The sequence below is a fragment of the Spermophilus citellus genome (genome assembly GCF_964194105.1).
Source record: "Spermophilus citellus genome assembly, chromosome: 13".
In the NCBI taxonomy this organism is placed as follows: Eukaryota; Metazoa; Chordata; class Mammalia; order Rodentia; family Sciuridae; genus Spermophilus; species Spermophilus citellus.
Window position 1 is genome coordinate 2,476,240 of NC_138193.1, and position 19,043 is coordinate 2,495,282.

A 19,043-nucleotide genomic window follows, 5' to 3' on the forward strand; every position below is an offset into this window, starting at 1 on the left:
TCTAATTTGTTGTCTGGCTTGCCCAGCCCTTGTCAAAAATCCCTGGAAAAGGTTCTAGTATCAGTCGTCTGTGAATGTAAGTCTTTGGTTTTCCTCTCTGGGAGTCTTTGCATCAATCTTTTCTACCAATGTGCAGTGAAAGCTTCACCTTTTCTTAAGGGAACAGTAAGCCACAGCCCCAGACAGAGAGACCTTACTCTGTGCTGCGCAGCGGCTTCGTGGGGGCTGCAGGGGTGGTAAGGAATCAGAGGTTTTTGCCAGATGTGTGCATGGACCCTTCCCAGCACTCACTCAAGGCCATCCTGAAGAGCCTGAAGTCAAACTTCAGGAGCAAGATTAACAAGATGTAAATTAGTAACACAGAGTCCCCGTATCTTTTTGTCTAGATTTCTTAACAAAGATTTATAGGTTTTCTACCCTGATTGTACTCAGAGAGTATAAAGTTCTTGATGTACTGGATAAACTAGGTCGTAATTCACATTCCAGAAATATACTTGTACTTAAAAAGGAATTTGTTACTTGGTTTCTTTATATTATCTATTTCTCTGGTAGATCTTAAGGTGTGATTGATTTATACACTAGAGAAACAGGAATTGGGAATTCCATTTGCTGGTAGACACTGTATCCCTGTGTTTACCCAACAGAGGGCATCCAGCTTGTCTCATCACGGGTCTTAGATTTGTTCTGGTGACAGCAAATGTGAAAATTGTATGTTCCAGAGATGATGTTTGTTTGCTCTTTATTGGTACATTATAATTATATATGATAGTGGGATTCGTTATGCCATATTTATACATGCACATAATTTGATCAGTCTCCTTCCCCAGTACCTTTCCTTTCCTTCCTTCCCCACCCTTCCTGATACTCCACTCCACTGATTTCCTTTCTATTATATATTAGTATATTGTCATTAACACACATACACATGATAGCTTGTGTAACAACCTAAAAGTTAAGGACAATTTATGGAAGAGAAGGGAGATTTGAGAGACTTTGATATTTTATTTTTTTCTTCTAAAATGCTATCATTAGGTCTGGGGCTGTGACTCAGTAGTTAGAGCGCTCGCCTAGCATGTTCGAAGCCCTGGGTTCAATCCTCGGCACCACATAAAAAGAAATAAATATATGTTCAAACATTAGAAAAATTAGGGATAACAGGAACTTACCTTGACATTGTAAAAGCTATCTATGCTAAGCCTCAGGCTAGCATCATTCTGAATGGACAAAAGTTGAAGGCATTCCCTCTAAAATCCGGAACAAGACAGGGATGCCCTCTATCTCCACTTCTATTCAATATAGTTCTCGAAACACTGGCCAGAGCAATTAGACAGACGAAAGAAATTAAAGGCATAAAAATTGGAAAAGAAGAACTTAAATTATCACTATTTGCAGATGACATGATCCTATACCTAGAAGACCCAAAAGGGTCTACAAAGAAACTACTAGAACTAATAAATGAATTCAGCAAAGTGGCAGGATATAAAATCAACACACATAAATCAAAGGCATTTCTGTATATCAGCGACAAAACTTCTGAAACGGAAATGAGGAAAAACACTCCATTCACGATATCCTCAAAAAAAATAAAATACTTGGGAATCAACCTAACAAAAGAGGTGAAAGATTTATATAATGAAAACTACAGAACCCTAAAGAGAGAAGTTGATGAAGATCTTAGAAGATGGAAAAACATACCCTGTTCATGGATAGGCAGAACTAACATCATCAAAATGGCGATATTACCAAAAGTTCTCTATAGGTTTAATGCAATGCCAATCAAAATCCCAACAGCATTTCTTGTAGAAATTGACAAAGCAATCATGAAATTCATATGGAAAAATAAAAGACCCAGAATAGCAAAAGCAATTCTAAGCAGGAAGTGTGAATCAGGTGGTATAGCGATACCAGATTTCAAACTATATTACAAAGCAATAGTGACAAAAACAGCATGGTACTGGTACCAAAACAGGCGGGCGGACCAATGGTTTAGAATAGAGGACATAGAGACTAATCCACAAAGTTACAACTATCTTATATTTGATAAAGGGGCTAAAAGCATGCAATGGAGGAAGGATAGCATCTTCAACAAATGGTGTTGGGAAAACTGGAAATCCATATGCAACAAAATGAAACTGAATCCCTTTCTCTCGCCATGCACAAAAGTTAACTCAAAATGGATCAAGGAGCTTGATATCAAACCAGAGACTCTGCGTCTGATAGAAGAAAAAGTTGGCTCCGATCTACAGATTGTGGGGTCGGGCTCCAAATTCCTTAATAGGACACCCATAGCACAAGAGTTAACAACAAGAATCAACAAATGGGACTTAATTAAACTTAAAAGTTTTTTCTCAGCAAGAGAAACAATAAGAGAGGTAAATAGGGAGCCTACATCCTGGGAACAAATTTTTACTCCTCACACTTCAGATAGAGCCCTAATATCCAGAGTATACAAAGAACTCAAAAAATTAGACAATAAGATAACAAATAACCCAATCAACAAATGGGCCAAGGACCTGAACAGACACTTCTCAGAGGAGGATATACAATCAATCAACAAGTACATGAAAAAATGCTCACCATCTCTAGCAGTCAGAGAAATGCAAATCAAAACCACCCTAAGATACCATTTCACTCCAGTAAGATTGGCAGCCACTATGAAGTCAAACAACAACAAGTGCTGGAGAGGTTGTGGAGAAAAGGGTACACTTGTACATTGCTGGTGGGACTGCAAATTGGTGCGGCCAATTTGGAAAGCAGTTTGGAGATTCCTGGGAAAGATGGGAATGGAACCACCATTTGACCCTGCTATTGCCCTTCTCGGACTATTCCCTGAAGACCTTAAAAGAGCATGCTACAGGGATACTGCCACATCGATGTTCATAGCAGCACAATTCACAATAGCTAGACTGTGGAACCAACCCAGATGCCCCTCAGTAGATGAATGGATAAAAAAAATGTGGCATCTATACACAATGGAGTACTATGCAGCAATAAAAAATGACAAAATCATAGAATTTGCAGGGAAATGGACGGCACTAGAGCAGATTATGCTTAGTGAAGCTAGCCAATCCCTAAAAAACAAATGCCAAATGTCTTCTTTGATATAATGAGAGCAAATATGAACAGAGCAGGGAGGAAGAGTAGGAAGAAAAGAGTAACATTAATCAGTGACATGAGATGGGAGGGAAAGGGAGAGATGAGGAAAATTGCATGGAAATGAAGGGAGACCCTCATTGCTATACAAAATTACATATAAGAGGTTGGGAGGGGAATGGGAAAATAAACAAGGAGAGAAATGAATTACAGTAGATGGGGTAGAGAGAGAAGATGGGAGGGGAGGGGAGGGGAGGGGGATAGTAGGGGATAGGAAAGGTAGCAGAATACAACAATTACTATTAGGGCATTATGTAAAATTGTGGATGTGTAACCGACATGATTCTGCAATCTGCATTTGGGGTAAAATTGGGGGTTCATAACCCACTTCAATCTAATGTATGAAATATGATATGTCAAGAGCTTTGTAAAGTTGTGAACAACCAATAAAAAAATAAATAAATAAATAAATAACTCATACAAGTGGGAAATAGAAAAAAAAGAAATAAATAAATAAAGGTATTGTGTCCAGCTACAACTAAAAAATAAAATATTTTTTAGAATAAATAATTAAATAAATAAAATGCTATCATTAGCCAGGCACAGTGGTACACGCCTATAATCCCAGTGTCTTGAGAGGCTGGGGCAGGAGGATCACAAGTTCAAAGCCAACCTCAGCAACTTAGCAAGGCCCTGAGCAACTTAGTGAGATCCCATCTCGAAAAAGAAGGGAGTAGGGGATGTAGCTCAGTGGTTAAGAACCCCTGATATCAAAAAAAAATTAAATGCTATCATTACTTAATCAGTAGTAAGAATGCTAATCCAACTTAGGAGAGTAGTATATAGAACACTGTTTCCTCCCCTCTTTGATGTTTCTCTCCATTTGAAGATGTTTGTACATCAAAGATGCTCTATTCCTAGTGCAGATGAACTGGTTAAAAAGGAAAGATGAAAACAGTCTCATTTTCCCCTGACCTATAGATCCTGAAGTCCATCCTCAAAGTGAGGAGTACTGGGGCCACGTGAATCCAATAGGACCTCGGGCCTGCTACGACGAAGGCAAACGTGTCGCAGAGACCATGTGCTACGCCTACATGAAGCAGGTACTTAACCAGGTTCTGGGGCTTACGTTCTAGCACACAGAGCATCAGCATATCAGAGGTAAAGTGTCATAAAAGCATTAAATGCTGCCATTAATTATGCCTGGGGGCAAGTGTAGGGAAGTCCAGTTGCCCATTATTACTAAGGAGCAGTGTTGTGCACAGCTTTTTTCATGTTTCCTTATTTTAAAAATAATTTCCCAGAGATGAATTCTTAGGGTTTGGAATACCATGGAACAGTATGCTTCTGTATTGCCAGTTGCCTACCAGTGGCTCATGAGTGCCTCTTTTTCCTGAAGCCTCCAAATGGATGGATTACCTTTCTTTTTTCCTTTTTTAATTTTTCTTTTGGTTTTCTCAATAGTAAAAAAATTGATTCACTATTGCTTTAACCTGTACTTCTCTAAGAATTGTTCTTCATATTTGCTGTCATTTCCTGCTTTCTCGTTGTTTATTGTTGCTCTCAGTGCTTCTGCCATGGATATCTCATAATGTCCACATGACGTAGCAGAAGTTGCCCACAGACTGAGAGGCTGAGGTTCCCACACAGGTTCTGCTGCTGTGTACTTGCTGTGCCTGCCAGTGAGCTGTGCAAAGGGGTCCCCACAGGCTCAGGCGGCAGCCCAGGCTCTTCCATGCATTTTCAAAGGGAGTACGACCATATTCTCTCAGATCCTTGGCATAATGTCCTTTATTAAGTGGAACATGCAGGGAAGTACCTGCAGGCATGGAATGTTGTTCCAGGACAGGTTGTTAAAAGATGCAGTGTCAGTGGGAACAGTATTCTCAGGCCCAGGGTCCAGCCTGCAGGCAAGCTCCGGGCCTTGAGAGAGAGGAGAGTGGCGTATGGGTGCTCAGTGTTCAGGGAATCTTCCTTATTGCCTATCTGAGGCACTAGGGGGCTGGGCAGTGTGGACATATGCCACATGGGGACTGTCGTGGCCTTTCATTACATGGTGTTGCACAGATGGCGTAGCTGAAGCCAAGCAGAAACATGCTGCCTCTTTTTGTGGCACGAAGGGCTTGTCAGGGTCTCTCTTGGTCCTCATACTTTAATAAAATACCATTAAAAGTAAAAGAACCTGTGCTGGTTTCAGTATTTAGGCCTGTCTGCTTTATTTCTCTACCAGCAGTAGACATAATGCTTTCTAGCCCACTTTGGGCCATTGCCTTCCTTGTATTATCCATTTATTCTAAGAAATGTTACCAGTTTTAAAAGAATGTGCCTTTGTCATTTCTGAGCCCAGAACATCTAGACCCCAAAATTTAAGGTGTTTTAAATATGTAGAACAACCTGTGTCCCTATAAAAACTGGCTAGGGTATGAAGGCACATAAATGCATTTAATCTAGTAATACATTTCAGGAATAATATGTTCTCAGCTTTTTTTCTTTTGCTTTCAGCCTTACAGCTGTGGTGGAGAAGGGGTATGAGGAATTGAACCCAGGTTACTCTACCACTGGCTATATCCCTAGGCCTTTTTATTTATTGTTTTGAAACAAAATCTCTCAAAGTTGCCCAGGTTGGCCTCTCATTTGTGATTCTCCTGCCTCAGCCTCCCAAGTCTTATAGGTGTGTGCCATTGTGCCCAGTGTTTGGTTGTATTTTTTACTTAGTGAATTTTTATGTAAGTAAAACTGGTAGGTAGATGGGAAATGTTAAACTTTTAGTTTTTATTAAATAATTAATAAAATAGCCTCAAACATTCAGTGAGTATGTAGACATGATAATGATAGAATTTAATAACCATGGAGCCAGCATTTGTTGAGCACGGTCTATATGCTGAAGCCCTGTTCTTGGCACCTGGACGCTAGCTGATTCTGCATGTTACACCACTGAACCATGGATCCATGTATGTCATGTATGCAGGAAGGTGGCTTCTAGATAGATCTGAACTGTCAGCATTTCAGTTTGTGCTTGCACTGTCTCAGTTTAGTGGCACGAATGGCATGGGCTGAGAACTGTAGAGGGCGTGCCTGTTAAAACTCCCCGTGTGGATAGCTGTCCCGCACCTCTGTGGCTGAGCACCCCTGCCAAGAGCTCTGCCAGGTGTCCCCACACGGCCAGGGATGTCCTTGTAAAGAACCTCTGTTGCTCGTTTGGCACAGTGCCTCCTCTGTGCATTTACCAGGCACATACCTCACCCGCAGGAGGCGCCACAGACAATCGTGGGATGTATGCAAGAGTCATGCCCCAGCCAGCCTCCGAGTACAATTCTTACCAGGGAACAAAGCCTCAGTTACCTCCTGGCACCTTCTGAGCAGGAGACGGTGGAGTCGTCCTCTCGGCTGACAAGTAGCCTGTAGCTTGTCAGTGCTCCTCCCTGTGCTTAGCACATCTGGCCAAGGTGCACATCTGCCCAGGGGAGTGCTGCCGTCTGTGTCATTCCAGAGATAATTCTGAGGAGAGCCTGCCCCTGGTGACAGTTTCTTGTGAGCAGGTGTAATGTAGCTGCCTGTCCCTAGAACCCCTCACCTGTTCCACAGAATGACCATGTGCCTTGCCCTGGGTATGCCAGAATCCTGACCAGCTGTGGTAGCTGCAAAGCAGAAAGGTAGAGGTTGTAGCTTTGAGAAGGGACAACATGGCCAAGAGTAGAAGTCACTGTGATGTCACCTGAATTCTGACAAGCCTGTGAAAAGGGCCTGTGGTAAACTCCCAGTCCCCTGCCCCCATTTTTCCCCCCAGTTAGAGGAGCTGGTACTAAGGATTGAACCCAGGAGTGCTCTATTGCTGAGCTACATCTCCAGCCCTGGTTTTATATTTTGAAACAGGGTTTCACTGACTTACTGAGGCCAGCCTTGCATTTGAGATTCTCCTGCCTCAGCCTCCTGAGTAATTGAGATTATTGGCCTATACTGTCATCTCCTGTCCTCATTTTTTGGGTTACGAATGTTTTGCTCCCTCTTTCTGAATTAGTGCCAAGTAGGAAGAACAGTGAGACACGTTTCTGTTCCTGCTGTGGCAGGATGCTTTGCAAGGTGTAGAATCATAAGAAATCAAGGATAAACCAGAAGGAAGTTTTCTTCCTCATAATACCATAATAGTACTCATAATCCCATCTAGAAACAAATTTAAAAATGGAAAATAAATGAACCAAAAACTATCATGTAAACAGTGAAAAGGCTGTAAAACATTCAAGGCACAAAGACCCATCTTTAGCTTGGGATGTCATGTTAGCATCCAGCTAAGGTGGGTGGGAGCACCTGCTGCCCCTACTGGGTTGGTCCACTGGGTGTGGCCTGGTCTGGGGCAAGTTACTGTCCTTCTTCAGGCCCTGACTCCAAAGTGACATATTTTCTGGGGCTATGACTGCTGCTTCTTATTTTCTTCATTTCAGCATATGTACTCCTGTGGGTCCTACATACTGAGCCCACTGCTCTGCAAGGTGCCATGATATTGTACCATCTGTGCCACTTTCTGGAAGTGACATTATTCAGTGATGCCCTTCATACTTGCACGGTGGTGCTAAGGAGCAGGGAACCAGGGCTAGAGTACCAGCCATGCACTTGGCCTCTATTAGTGCTGAGTCTATTTCATCTTCCCTCATTTCCCACAGCCTTTTTTGCGGTGGGTGGTTAATTCATTTTACAGATGGGAGGGGGTCCCAAGACTTGTCTCCAGCTCTCTGGACCGTAAGTAGGACTCAAGTCCTTGGCAGACTCCCTGCAGGGGGTGCCCCTTCCCCTGTCTGGCTGTCCCGTCAGGTTGCTGCAGGTCAGAAAGCGTTGCTGAGCAAGAAAGCAACTCCTGGTTCAAAGGCACGAAGGCCCAGAGCAGTGTGTGCAGTTGTGTGGCACTACCCAGAGCAGGCAGCCCATGTGGCATTGCTTTGGAATTGCCTCTCCTTCCTCTGCAGGTAGAGGAAGCCACAGTTGTCAGTTCATAGTTCTAAATGTGCAGCCTTTTGAGATAAAAAGATTTAGGAAAGACTTTTAATATTTTAGTGGTGAGGACTTATGCTCTCTACAGACAAGTGGGGATAAAAAGATCAGAAATGATAAAAAGATCGGAAATGAAGAGCCAGGTGGAATGGTGTACCCTTCACGCATTTTTATTTCATTATTTTAATAACTTAAATTTTTTATATATAAGGACATATCCCCTCCTTGGTGTAAATTATCATTTTTTCAAGATGCTTTATGGTATGTAGCTGTGTCTTACTCTAACTAAACCTAATACATAAAGACTGAAAATATATAAACAAGTGAGTAGAGGTATGGATGATCTCTTTATAAAACTTTCCCCATTTCTAGAGGATTCACATCTGAGTTTCTTTCAATGAACGAAATATCCTCTGATGTATTCAAAATAAAGTTTGATTTCCCAGGAAAAGCTTTTGTACATCCCTTACAGAAAGAGAGGCCTCTTTGAGTTTCTTTTGGAATGGAATGAAGTGGAAGTTGGGGTGAAAGGGCATAGCATCCTTCATGAATAATTCAAACTTGTCAAGAATTAAATTGCACCTTCTGCATGCTTGACATCCCAGTGGTTTACAAATATGGGGCCTTACCCTGTAAGCTGTGGTCAGGGTTTAGTGTACATTTGAGCTCACTGCCCCTTGTGAGTCTGCCTTGGAGATCATGGTCCACCCACCAGCTGCACTGGGTCTGCAAAACAGGCCACCATTCATAAAATCATAGACCAGCACAGCAAAAAGAAATCGCCTAGTTCAGTGGCCTTCAGGGTGTCTTTGTTTTATTTTTTGACCTCGGATACTTTATTAAAAAAAAAGAAATCAACAAGTTGGAATGTACATTATGCTTATTGGGAAAAGAAATCAACCATATCAAGTCCAGTGTCCCTCAGTAAGCCTCACACTCTAGGCTTCCCTGCCCGAAATCAGCCTTGTTTCCTGGCCCTGCAACTTGCCATTAGGTGCCTGCCCTCCGTATTCTGCTGTCCTGTCTAAACTTTGGATGGTGAAATTTGCTCTTGCCTGCCCTTGCAGTGATTGCCTACTGCATAGTGGATGTTAATAACCTACTGGTTATTAATGTAGTACCCCTTATCCTTGGGGCTCAAGGGCAAATGGCTGTCCCTCCTCATCTGTGGGTTCATTCTCCAGAGATTCAACTAATCACAAATTGAAAATATTTGGGGGGAAAAATTGTACCTGTACAGACTTTTTTCTTGTCATTATTCCCTACACAATACAGGGTAAGGGATACTAATATTGCATTTACATTGTACTAGTTATTGTTAGTAATCTAGAGATGCGTTAAATTATATAAGAGACTGTGCCTAGGTTGTTAGCTCATACTGCACCATCCTCAGATTTTGGTGTCCAAGGGATCCTGGAACCAATCCTCTGCAGATACCAAGACACATTAGTACTGGGTTTTAAACCATGATGGAGAGATAGATAATAGCAAGGACATGTTTTCAAAGCAGTTTCGCCTTTTCTTTTAATCCCTGTGACATGGGCAGAGTGGATATATTTCAAAGATTAGGCTCTTCAGCCTTAGAAAATGAAATGACTTCCCCAGAAATGTACAGCTAGCGAGTGCCAGGATGAGAGTGCAGTATTGCTGTCACACCCCCATGTGCTCACATGTGCCATGTGCATTCAGATACGTTCTCCCCATGTGGATTTCTATACATCACCTTTTTTTAAGTTTCTGTTCATTTTATATTGATCTAATTCAAACTCCCAGGAGTTGCTCTTGTCATTCTTGATGCTTGGAGTCAGATGTAAATGATTCACAGTTCACCACAGGGGTAGAGCCACAGAGCACAAAGTGACACACAGCTGTGACTAAGAACAAATTGGCAGTTTTGTGAAATCCCATCATGAGGATGGGCGATGGTGTCAAGAGGACTGTGCATGTTGAACAGGGGTTTCCTCTGTGTCAAGGCAGAGGTTTGCTGATGCTGTCTGGAAAGAGACAGGTCAGTACACACAATCTAGAAGACACCAATATCCAAAAAGAGAACAAGTCTTAACTGGAGCCAGCCTTGGGTTTATCTATTTTACTTAAGAAGCTTAGACTTAAATATAGCAAATCTAATAAGGTAAGGTGTAAGTATGCCTGAGAGCCCAAGTTCATGGAAATTGCTATGTTCACTCCTAAAAAATAGATGAGGCTGCTACAGGCAGAGGTTGTAGCCAGGGGACTCCAGCAACTACATGGGCCCACAGGGGCCCTTGGGAAATCTACAGCTCATCCCGTTTAACTTGCTGTCATGTGTTGCCTCATATCTACAATTCCAAATGGAGAAACCAGAACAGCAAGCTTGTTTATGTGACCAAGCAATGTCTACAAACTCAGCTCTTAATGAGGCCATGTTCTGGAACGTTGTTCTGAGGGAAGGGAACAGCAAGAGGATAAAAGCATTTGATTTGTTACAAACTTGGCAGAGCACATTAAGCTTTCTTTGGACAGGCACACTGGTTTATAAATTTACTTAGGTTTTTCCAGTCTTTTTCCTAGAATAAAGCCATATTCACCCACTTATGTTTTTTCCCCCCTCTTCTTTCCTCATCTTAACAGTTAAATGCAAGTTTTAGTTCTTTTCTTTTGAAAACAATATCTCTGGCCCTACTTTTTCTACTCCTTACATATATTACACCCATTATCCATGGGGGAAATGTTCCAAGACCCCCATTAGATACCTGAAATCATGAATTATGCTGCACCCTATAATTTAATGTATTACCATCTTAACTAAAGCACTTACCATGCACTGTGGCTATAACTTTTGCAGTTTGAGGTCCAACAGCAAAGCTAACATAAATTTCTCTTTTCTTTCTTCACAGTTTCACAGGTAGCTAAGATTCATTCTTACTATAAATGTTAGCAGCCTCAGCATGTGATTTTTTTTTTCTTCAAGTGTAGAACTTCCATTTTTTTATTTAAAGGACACACTTTACAACTCTTCTTTTGCTTATTGCAGTTGCCAGCATACGACTCTCAGGCTTTGAGAGAGAGAGAGAGTGTGTATGTGTATATAATTTTAGTTGTAGGTGAACGCAATACCTTTATTTTGTTTTTATATGGTGCTGAAGATCAAACCCAGTGCTTCACGCACACTAGGCGAGCACTCTACCACTGAGCCACAACCCCAGCCCCTCAAGAATATTATTAAAGTAAAATAAAGGTGACTTGAACCCTAGCATGTGATGTCTCAACAGTTGATCTGATAACAGGGACAGCTAAGTGACTAATGAGGAAATAGAATGTACAACGTGGATACTCTGCACAGGAGATGATTCACATTCTGAATAGGACATAGTGAGATCATGAGAAATCTCATCATGCTACTCAGAATAACATACAATTTAAAACATGAATTGTTTATTTCTGGAATTTTCAATTTTATTTTTCTGGACTTAGGCAACTGAAACCACAGAATGTGAAACAATGGATAAGGCGGGTGACTGTATACTCTAGTTAGTTCACTAGAGAAAAGTGTTGATTTATTCCTAAGAATAAGAATTTACATCTTGGTCTTAAGAATCTGAGTATTTCATCTAAAAGCATTATAGCACTACGATGATTTCTGGAAGTTAGCTTTGTGATAAATCTGTGTATCCCAACCCTCTTCATATCAAAGCACATGTGGAAAGCTCCTGTGTTTGTCCAGTATGCTGGGAAGATAGATGAAGTTTCTGTGGGCAGAGGCAGTGACTGGATATCTCATGTGGGCCCTGGAGACTCTGCAGTTCATCCTGTTTAACCTGCTATGCATGTGGATACATTTTGTGTTAAATAAGCCCCATTAAGTAAGAGTCTGTTAGATTCCCAGCCCATGTCAGATCTGAGGTGGTAGAATTAGAAATGAAAAGATTTGATCAACTGTAGTGACAGCAGTAGCAACTAAAATATACCATCGTTACTTCTGGCCCTATGCTAAGGGTGTACAGGGACTTATTCCAGTCTTATAGAACTCCTGGGAAGTAAGTACTGTTTCTTTCCCAGTTTTACTGTGAATGGGAAAAGGTGAGTGGGAGGCCTGGCAAGAAGCAGTGAGGCTGGAAGAGCTTGGGACAGTGAGAGAGAAGAGCCCCAGGTGGTCACACCTCCTACCAGCCCTCAGACTCCCCGAATATGCATGTCCATAGCATAACTAGTCACACACTGTGAAAGACCACTAACAGTTTATCATAAGGACATTTAACCTTTTCATCCATGGCAAAGCACTCTGCGAAATTTTATAATTAAACAGGTTCATTTGGGAAAGGCTTTGGTAGTTGAAAAAATAACACCTTCCTGAAGACATATTTGAAAATAAGCTTTTCTGGATTGTATAAGTCATTCATGTTTTGTGTAATGGTGAATTTTTTTATAAAATGTGTAGAAGAAAATGAACAGGGATGAAAATGAATAGTAGAGAAAAACATGTTAAACAGTGTTAGGATGTGTCTTTCCTGGCCATCAGCTGAGCCTTTATGGAGCACTAAGTTGTATTTTAAGTTTTGTCTAGAACAGAGATTGAGTTGCAAGGCAACTCTTTAAAAATTTTTATTTCCGACTTTCTCCAAGATAAAGTACTTTCTGGTTGTTGTTTTTTTCTAACCAGCTGTCAAATATTCATTGACTTTTATATCTCTAATGTATGATAAACTTGCACAATATATTATATGATCCCATTTGGAAAATAGATGTTTACCAGAGAAAAATTTATCTGAACACATTCCCCTTGTGCTGTCTCATAGATTCTCTACCAGAATGTTGGTGCTAGTTGCCTTTTGTTGGAGAGACCTAGTACCCTTGTCATAGGTGAACCTCTGTAGGTCACTGGAAATGTACATATAAACTAGGAAGGGGAGAACACCTTACTTCCTCTTCTCTTTGTTCCAGGAAGGCGTGGAAGTGCGAGTAGCAAGAATCTTCAACACCTTCGGCCCACGCATGCACATGAATGATGGGCGGGTGGTCAGCAACTTCATCCTGCAGGCACTCCAAGGGGAACCACTCACGGTAGGTGCTGGCCTCGATAGGCCCAGGGGCACTTGCAACCCAAATCAGGAATCAGCCTAAAGTGATGAGGACAAATGGGTCTTGATTCAGGGAATAGCATTTCCAGCATTGCCATTTAGGATTCATTTATATCTCTGCTATGCTTAGTGAAGGGAAAGGAAGGTAAATAGGCAGAACCTAGATAAGGGACACAGTATGAGGCCCTTCCATGTCAGTCTTTCCACACTGCCTACATCTTTGCTTCACCGTCCTATGCCAACAGGCCTGTTTATCCCTGTCATTTTTTTACCTAGGGCTATTACCAGAGTTGTAGCTGAACTCAGTGGCCTTCAGGAGGCCAGGAAGCATCCACAGGTCAGAGTAGGAAGAAAGTGAGCCGTGTCTCGGTCAGTCTGGGAACTTACCTTGAGAGGCTGACAGGTGCCCAGCTTCCTCCTCCCTGCAGGCTCCTGGAGCTCCGTGCAGCCAGTGGACTAGGGCCAGTGGTTCCAGGGAGCTTTGAGGATGAGAATGCTGACCCTTGTTGCCCTGGGTGCCACCTGTGGGTGTTGGAGGGCTTGCTCATTCCTCGTCCATCTCCCCCTCACTTACCTAGGGAGGATCACCTGGCTTCTCTTAAGTTCGGTTGGGTTTCTTGGCTTTGCTGACACCTCTTGGCTCTCCTCCTCCCTCTTCGGCCTTTCCCACCCTCTTTTTGGTCGACTCTCGTGATCTCTTTGCTCTTCACATCTAGAGTCTTCTAGAGTCCTTTTCAGCTTGAAGTTTGGGAACCCAAAGGAGATAAGTATCCTATTCCTCAGAAAATTCTGAAGGTGGGTTCCTTACTGATTATATTCCAGGGGAAAAAATCATGAGTACGTATGCGCTCCTCAGTTTACACGGGCACTACGTCCTGATAGACCCATTGTGAGTTGGAGATCATATGTGACCACCACAGGTCCAGGTGCTCCTCCACTTAAGAGGGAGTGTGTACAGGTGAGTCCATTATGAAGTAACTCCATCACTAGTCGGGGACTGTCTGTATGTACTTATGTTTCTACCCATTCCCGGCCACTCCAGCAATAAAACTAGCTTATTTTTCTGTGGTCTTTATACCTGTTAACTCATTTCATGTTCACAATAGATCTCTGAGCTCCAGGTGACCTTAGTACCCTTTATTACACCTATTTTCCAGGCTTCCTTGGCCAAATGGTTACTCCCTGTTTTCGAACCCAGTAACCCTTCTGAATCCCTCTTCATGTTTTGTCTCCATTGTATGTGTTAACTACTCCATGGCCAATGTAGAACAAAAGGCTTAGCCTGTTACCAAGTAGAATGGCCTCCCACAGGCAGGTGCATCACGTAGGTGACTTTTGCTGAAAACATTTCAAGGCAGAGGTGAGTCCAAACTTCAGCTCTAGGTTCCAGTGGTCTGAGCCAACTCTCTTCTCCTCCTCCTCTTGTAAGTGGCATCTCAGTGCCCCAAGATGAAGGTGCCATGTTCACACATGTCTCTTCTTCCCACACCACACATGGGACCCACTAGCCTATCCCTGAGCCTGGCCCTGGGTAGCCCCAGAGGTCAGCCCTCATCTACACTGCCAACATTCCATCCTGATGTATTGTTCTCCATGTTCAGCGTGTTATTGGCTCAGCAGTGAGCTGGGGGGTAGGGTGGGGGGTGGATTTGGGGGGGGGGGGGTACCTTGGATGGAGCCCAGGACCTTGTGCATGCTAGGCAAGTGCTCTGACACTGAACTATACCTCCATTCCCAGAGCAAACCTTTTAAAGAGATGTCAGAAACTCAAGTGACTTTCATCTCACAGCAAGTGTAGTCCACAGTCCTCTTTCCTCAAAGCGCCTTGCTCTGCACTCCAGGTTGAGTCCACAGCTCCTTCAGTCTTACACATCCTAGGAGTGTACTTCTTCTGCCTGTTCTACCTATTTGCTGTCGCTTTAGGGAAGCCTTCTGGAATGCTTTTTCTACATAATGACACCATTTTGGTTTCTAGTAACTATTGTTTCATTGCACTTGTCTCCAACTGCAGTGTAAATTTTCCAGCCCCTCCTCCCTGTCAGTACAGTGTTAATCCTTTGAAACCAGTAATTCTGTTTAATTCGCAGCTGTGTCCCTGGCCCTGGCACTTAGGCCAGCATGAGATCAATATTGGTCAAATTAATACTTGGTTTTATAGTGACTGCTTTCTGTTATGAGTGAAAGTGGCTCAGTGACCTTTTTTGGAAGCCAGCCATTGTAATTGTTACTAGTAGGCCAAACTTACTGTGTCACTCCATGTTCCTTTCCTGCTGCTACAGTCTCTATATTAGCAGATTTAGCCAACTTTGGATGGAAAATGTTGGGAAAAAATTGTGTCTGTGTTAAACATGTGCAGACAATTTTTCCTGTTATTGCTCCCTAAACAGTATAGTATAACAACAATTTATAAGGCTTTAACATTGTCTTAGGTTCTAGAGTTAATCTAGGGGTGATTTAAAGGACATGGGAGGTTGTGTGTAGGTACCACACTATTTTATATAAGGGACTTGAGCATCCATGCATTTTGCTATCTGTGAAGTGTCCTGGAACTGGTCCCCACAGATACCAAGGGATGACTGTGCCACAGGATCCCCTCCACCCTTCTGCTCTGTTGAGAATTCTACCTCTTAGGGACAGCCCTGGAGCCTTTTTAGCCACTGTGCTCAATAGCTCTTCCTTATACCAGATCAGAGCCACCTTTTTGGCATAGTAAACTATTAACAGTCTTCCCAGGAACAACTTCCTGATTTATGGCCTCCTTGGCAGCAAACTGGGCCCCAGTGTTAGGTAGGGGAGCCGGCTCCTGGCTGGCCCCACAAGTGCACACATTGTTGGCAGAGAGTAATGATTCATGTGTTGTCTTTAGGTCCTTCAAGCTTCTGGGCCAGAGGCAGGAAGGGAAAGATGGCTGGTGCCATTGTGAGGGCCATTAATCCAAAATACCCAGGCTCTTGTCTCTTCTGGACGCCTTCTGGGCCAGAGGCAGGAAGGGAAAGATGGCTGGTGCCATTGTGAGGGCCATTAATCCAAAATACCCCAGGCTCCTGTCTCTTCTGGACGCCTTCTGGGCCAGAGGCAGGAAGGGAAAGATGGCTGGTGCCATTGTGAGGGCCATTGATCCAAAATACCCCAGGCTCTTGTCTCTTCTAGACGCCTTCTTGGCCAGAGGCAGGAAGGGAAAGATGGCTGGTGCCATTGTGAGGGCCATTAATCCAAAATACCCCAGGCTCTTGTCTCTTCTAGACGCCTTCTTGGCCAGAGGCAGGAAGGGAAAGATGGCTGGTGCCATTGTGAGGGCCATTAATCCAAAATACCCCAGGCTCTTGTCTCTTCTGGACGCCTTCTGGGCCAGAGGCAGGAAGGGAAAGATGGCTGGTGCCATTGTGAGGGCCATTAATCCAAAATACCCAGGCTCTTGTCTCTTCTAGACGCCTTCTGGGGGCAGAGGCAGGAAGGGAAAGATGGCTGGTGCCATTGTGAGGGCCATTAATCCAAAATACCCAGGCTCTTGTCTCTTCTGGACGCCTTCTGGGGGCAGAGGCAGGAAGGGAAAGATGGCTGGTGCCATTGTGAGGGCCACTAATCCAAAATACCCAGGCTCTTGTCTCTTCTGGATGCCTTCTGGGCCAGAGGCAGGAAGGGAAAGATGGCTGGTGCCATTGTGAGGGCCATTAATCCAAAATACCCAGGCTCTTGTCTCTTCTAGACGCCTTCTGGGCCAGAGGCAGGAAGGGAAAGATGGCTGGTGCCATTGTGAGGGCCATTAATCCAAAATACCCAGGCTCTTGTCTCTTCTGGACGCCTTCTGGGGCCAGAGGCAGGAAGGGAAAGATGGCTGGTGCCATTGTGAGGGCCATTAATCCAAAATACCCAGGCTCTTGTCTCTTCTGGACGCCTTCTGGGCCAGAGGCAGGAAGGGAAAGATGGCTGGTGCCATTGTGAGGGCCATTAATCCAAAATACCCAGGCTCTTGTCTCTTCTGGACGCCTTCTGGGGCCAGAGGCAGGAAGGGAAAGATGGCTGGTGCCATTGTGAGGGCCATTAATCCAAAATACCCAGGCTCTTGTCTCTTCTAGACGCCTTCTGGGCCAGAGGCAGGAAGGGAAAGATGGCTGGTGCCATTGTGAGGGCCATTAATCCAAAATACCCAGGCTCTTGTCTCTTCTGGACGCCTTCTGGGGCCAGAGGCAGGAAGGGAAAGATGGCTGGTGCCATTGTGAGGGCCATTAATCCAAAATACCCAGGCTCTTGTCTCTTCTGGACGCCTTCTGGGCCAGAGGCAGGAAGGGAAAGATGGCTGGTGCCATTGTGAGGGCCATTAATCCAAAATACCCAGGCTCTTGTCTCTTCTGGACGCCTTCTGGGGCCAGAGGCAGGAAGGGAAAGATGGCTGGTGCCATTGTGAGGGCCATTAATCCAAAATACCCAGGCTCTTGTCTCTTCTGGACGCCTTCTGGGGCCAGAGGCAGGAAGGGAAAGATGGCTGGTGCCATTGTGAGGGCCATTAATCCAAAATACCCAGGCTCTTGTCTCTTCTAGACGCCTTCTGGGCCAGAGGCAGGAAGGGAAAGATGGCTGGTGCCATTGTGAGGGCCATTAATCCAAAATACCCAGGCTCTTGTCTCTTCTGGACGCCTTCTGGGGCCAGAGGCAGGAAGGGAAAGATGGCTGGTGCCATTGTGAGGGCCATTAATCCAAAATACCCAGGCTCTTGTCTCTTCTGGACGCCTTCTGGGGGCAGAGGCAGGAAGGGAAAGATGGCTGGTGCCATTGTGAGGGCCATTAATCCAAAATACCCAGGCTCTTGTCTCTTCTAGACGCCTTCTGGGCCAGAGGCAGGAAGGGAAAGATGGCTGGTGCCATTGTGAGGGCCATTAATCCAAAATACCCAGGCTCTTGTCTCTTCTGGACGCCTTCTGGGCCAGAGGCAGGAAGGGAAAGATGGCTGGTGCCATTGTGAGGGCCATTAATCCAAAATACCCAGGCTCTTGTCTCTTCTAGACGCCTTCTGGGGCCAGAGGCAGGAGTCCTGAGGGAGGCCTTTCAGAAGGGAACTGATGTTCCTTTGTCACACAGAATTCTGTTTCTCATGAAGAATTTGTCTTCTCTGCACAATTGAGATGTCATTTATGGCTCTCGTAGAGGACTCTGTGGAAGTTGTCTGAGGACACACTCAACTTTTTCAACTTAGGCTCTTCTTTTTTTTTTTTTTTTTTTGAATATTTTTTTCAGTTGTAGATGACACGATACCTTTATTTTATTTTTATGTGGTGCTGAGGATCGAACCCAGCACCCTCCACATGCGAGGCGAGCACTCTACCCCAGCCCCTATTTATTGATTTTTATGTGGTGCTAAGGATTGAATCCAGTGCCTCCCACATGCCCTAGGCTGCTCTTGAGAAGGCTTCACTAAGGAGGGGAAATAAGGAGATAATCTGTCTCCCCTTGTTACCATGATTCCAACAAGTCTTTCTAAGACAAAAGACATCCTCAGGTTGATGGCACCAGCTCAGTCCTTTCCCTTCCCCTTGCTGAGCTGGCTTAATGCAAGCACTTATCTTCCAGGCACCCCCCAAGTAGCCCTCTTTGCCTTGGGGCGCGCCCGAGGGTCTTACTGGCAGTCATATCAGATGCCTGCCATGAGAATGAAGTGAGGGCACAGACTAGTACATTGAACATTAAAGCTGCATTTTAAATCACATAGAAGTTCAGAAGATACCTTGTCCAGTCTAGGTATAGAAAATAAATGAGGGGCTCGGGATGTGGCTCAAGTGGTAGCGCACTTACTTAGCATGCGTGAGGCACTGGGTTTGATCCTCAGCACCACATAAACATAAAAATAAAGATATTGTGTCCATCTAAAACTAAAAAATAAATATTAAAAAAAGAAAGAAAAAAGAAAAGAAATGA

General features: G+C 43.9%; 1 protein-coding gene across 1 annotated transcript in view; it reads left to right on the forward strand.

Moving 5' to 3' along the window:
* Nucleotides 1-19,043, forward strand: part of UXS1 (UDP-glucuronate decarboxylase 1) — a 100,555-nt gene that overhangs the window by 67,535 nt on the left and 13,977 nt on the right. The window contains exons 9-10 of the mRNA XM_081265176.1: nt 4,075-4,196; nt 12,997-13,116. Of these exons, the coding sequence (XP_081121302.1) occupies nt 4,075-4,196; nt 12,997-13,116 (242 nt within the window). The remainder of the gene's footprint in view (nt 1-4,074; nt 4,197-12,996; nt 13,117-19,043) is intronic.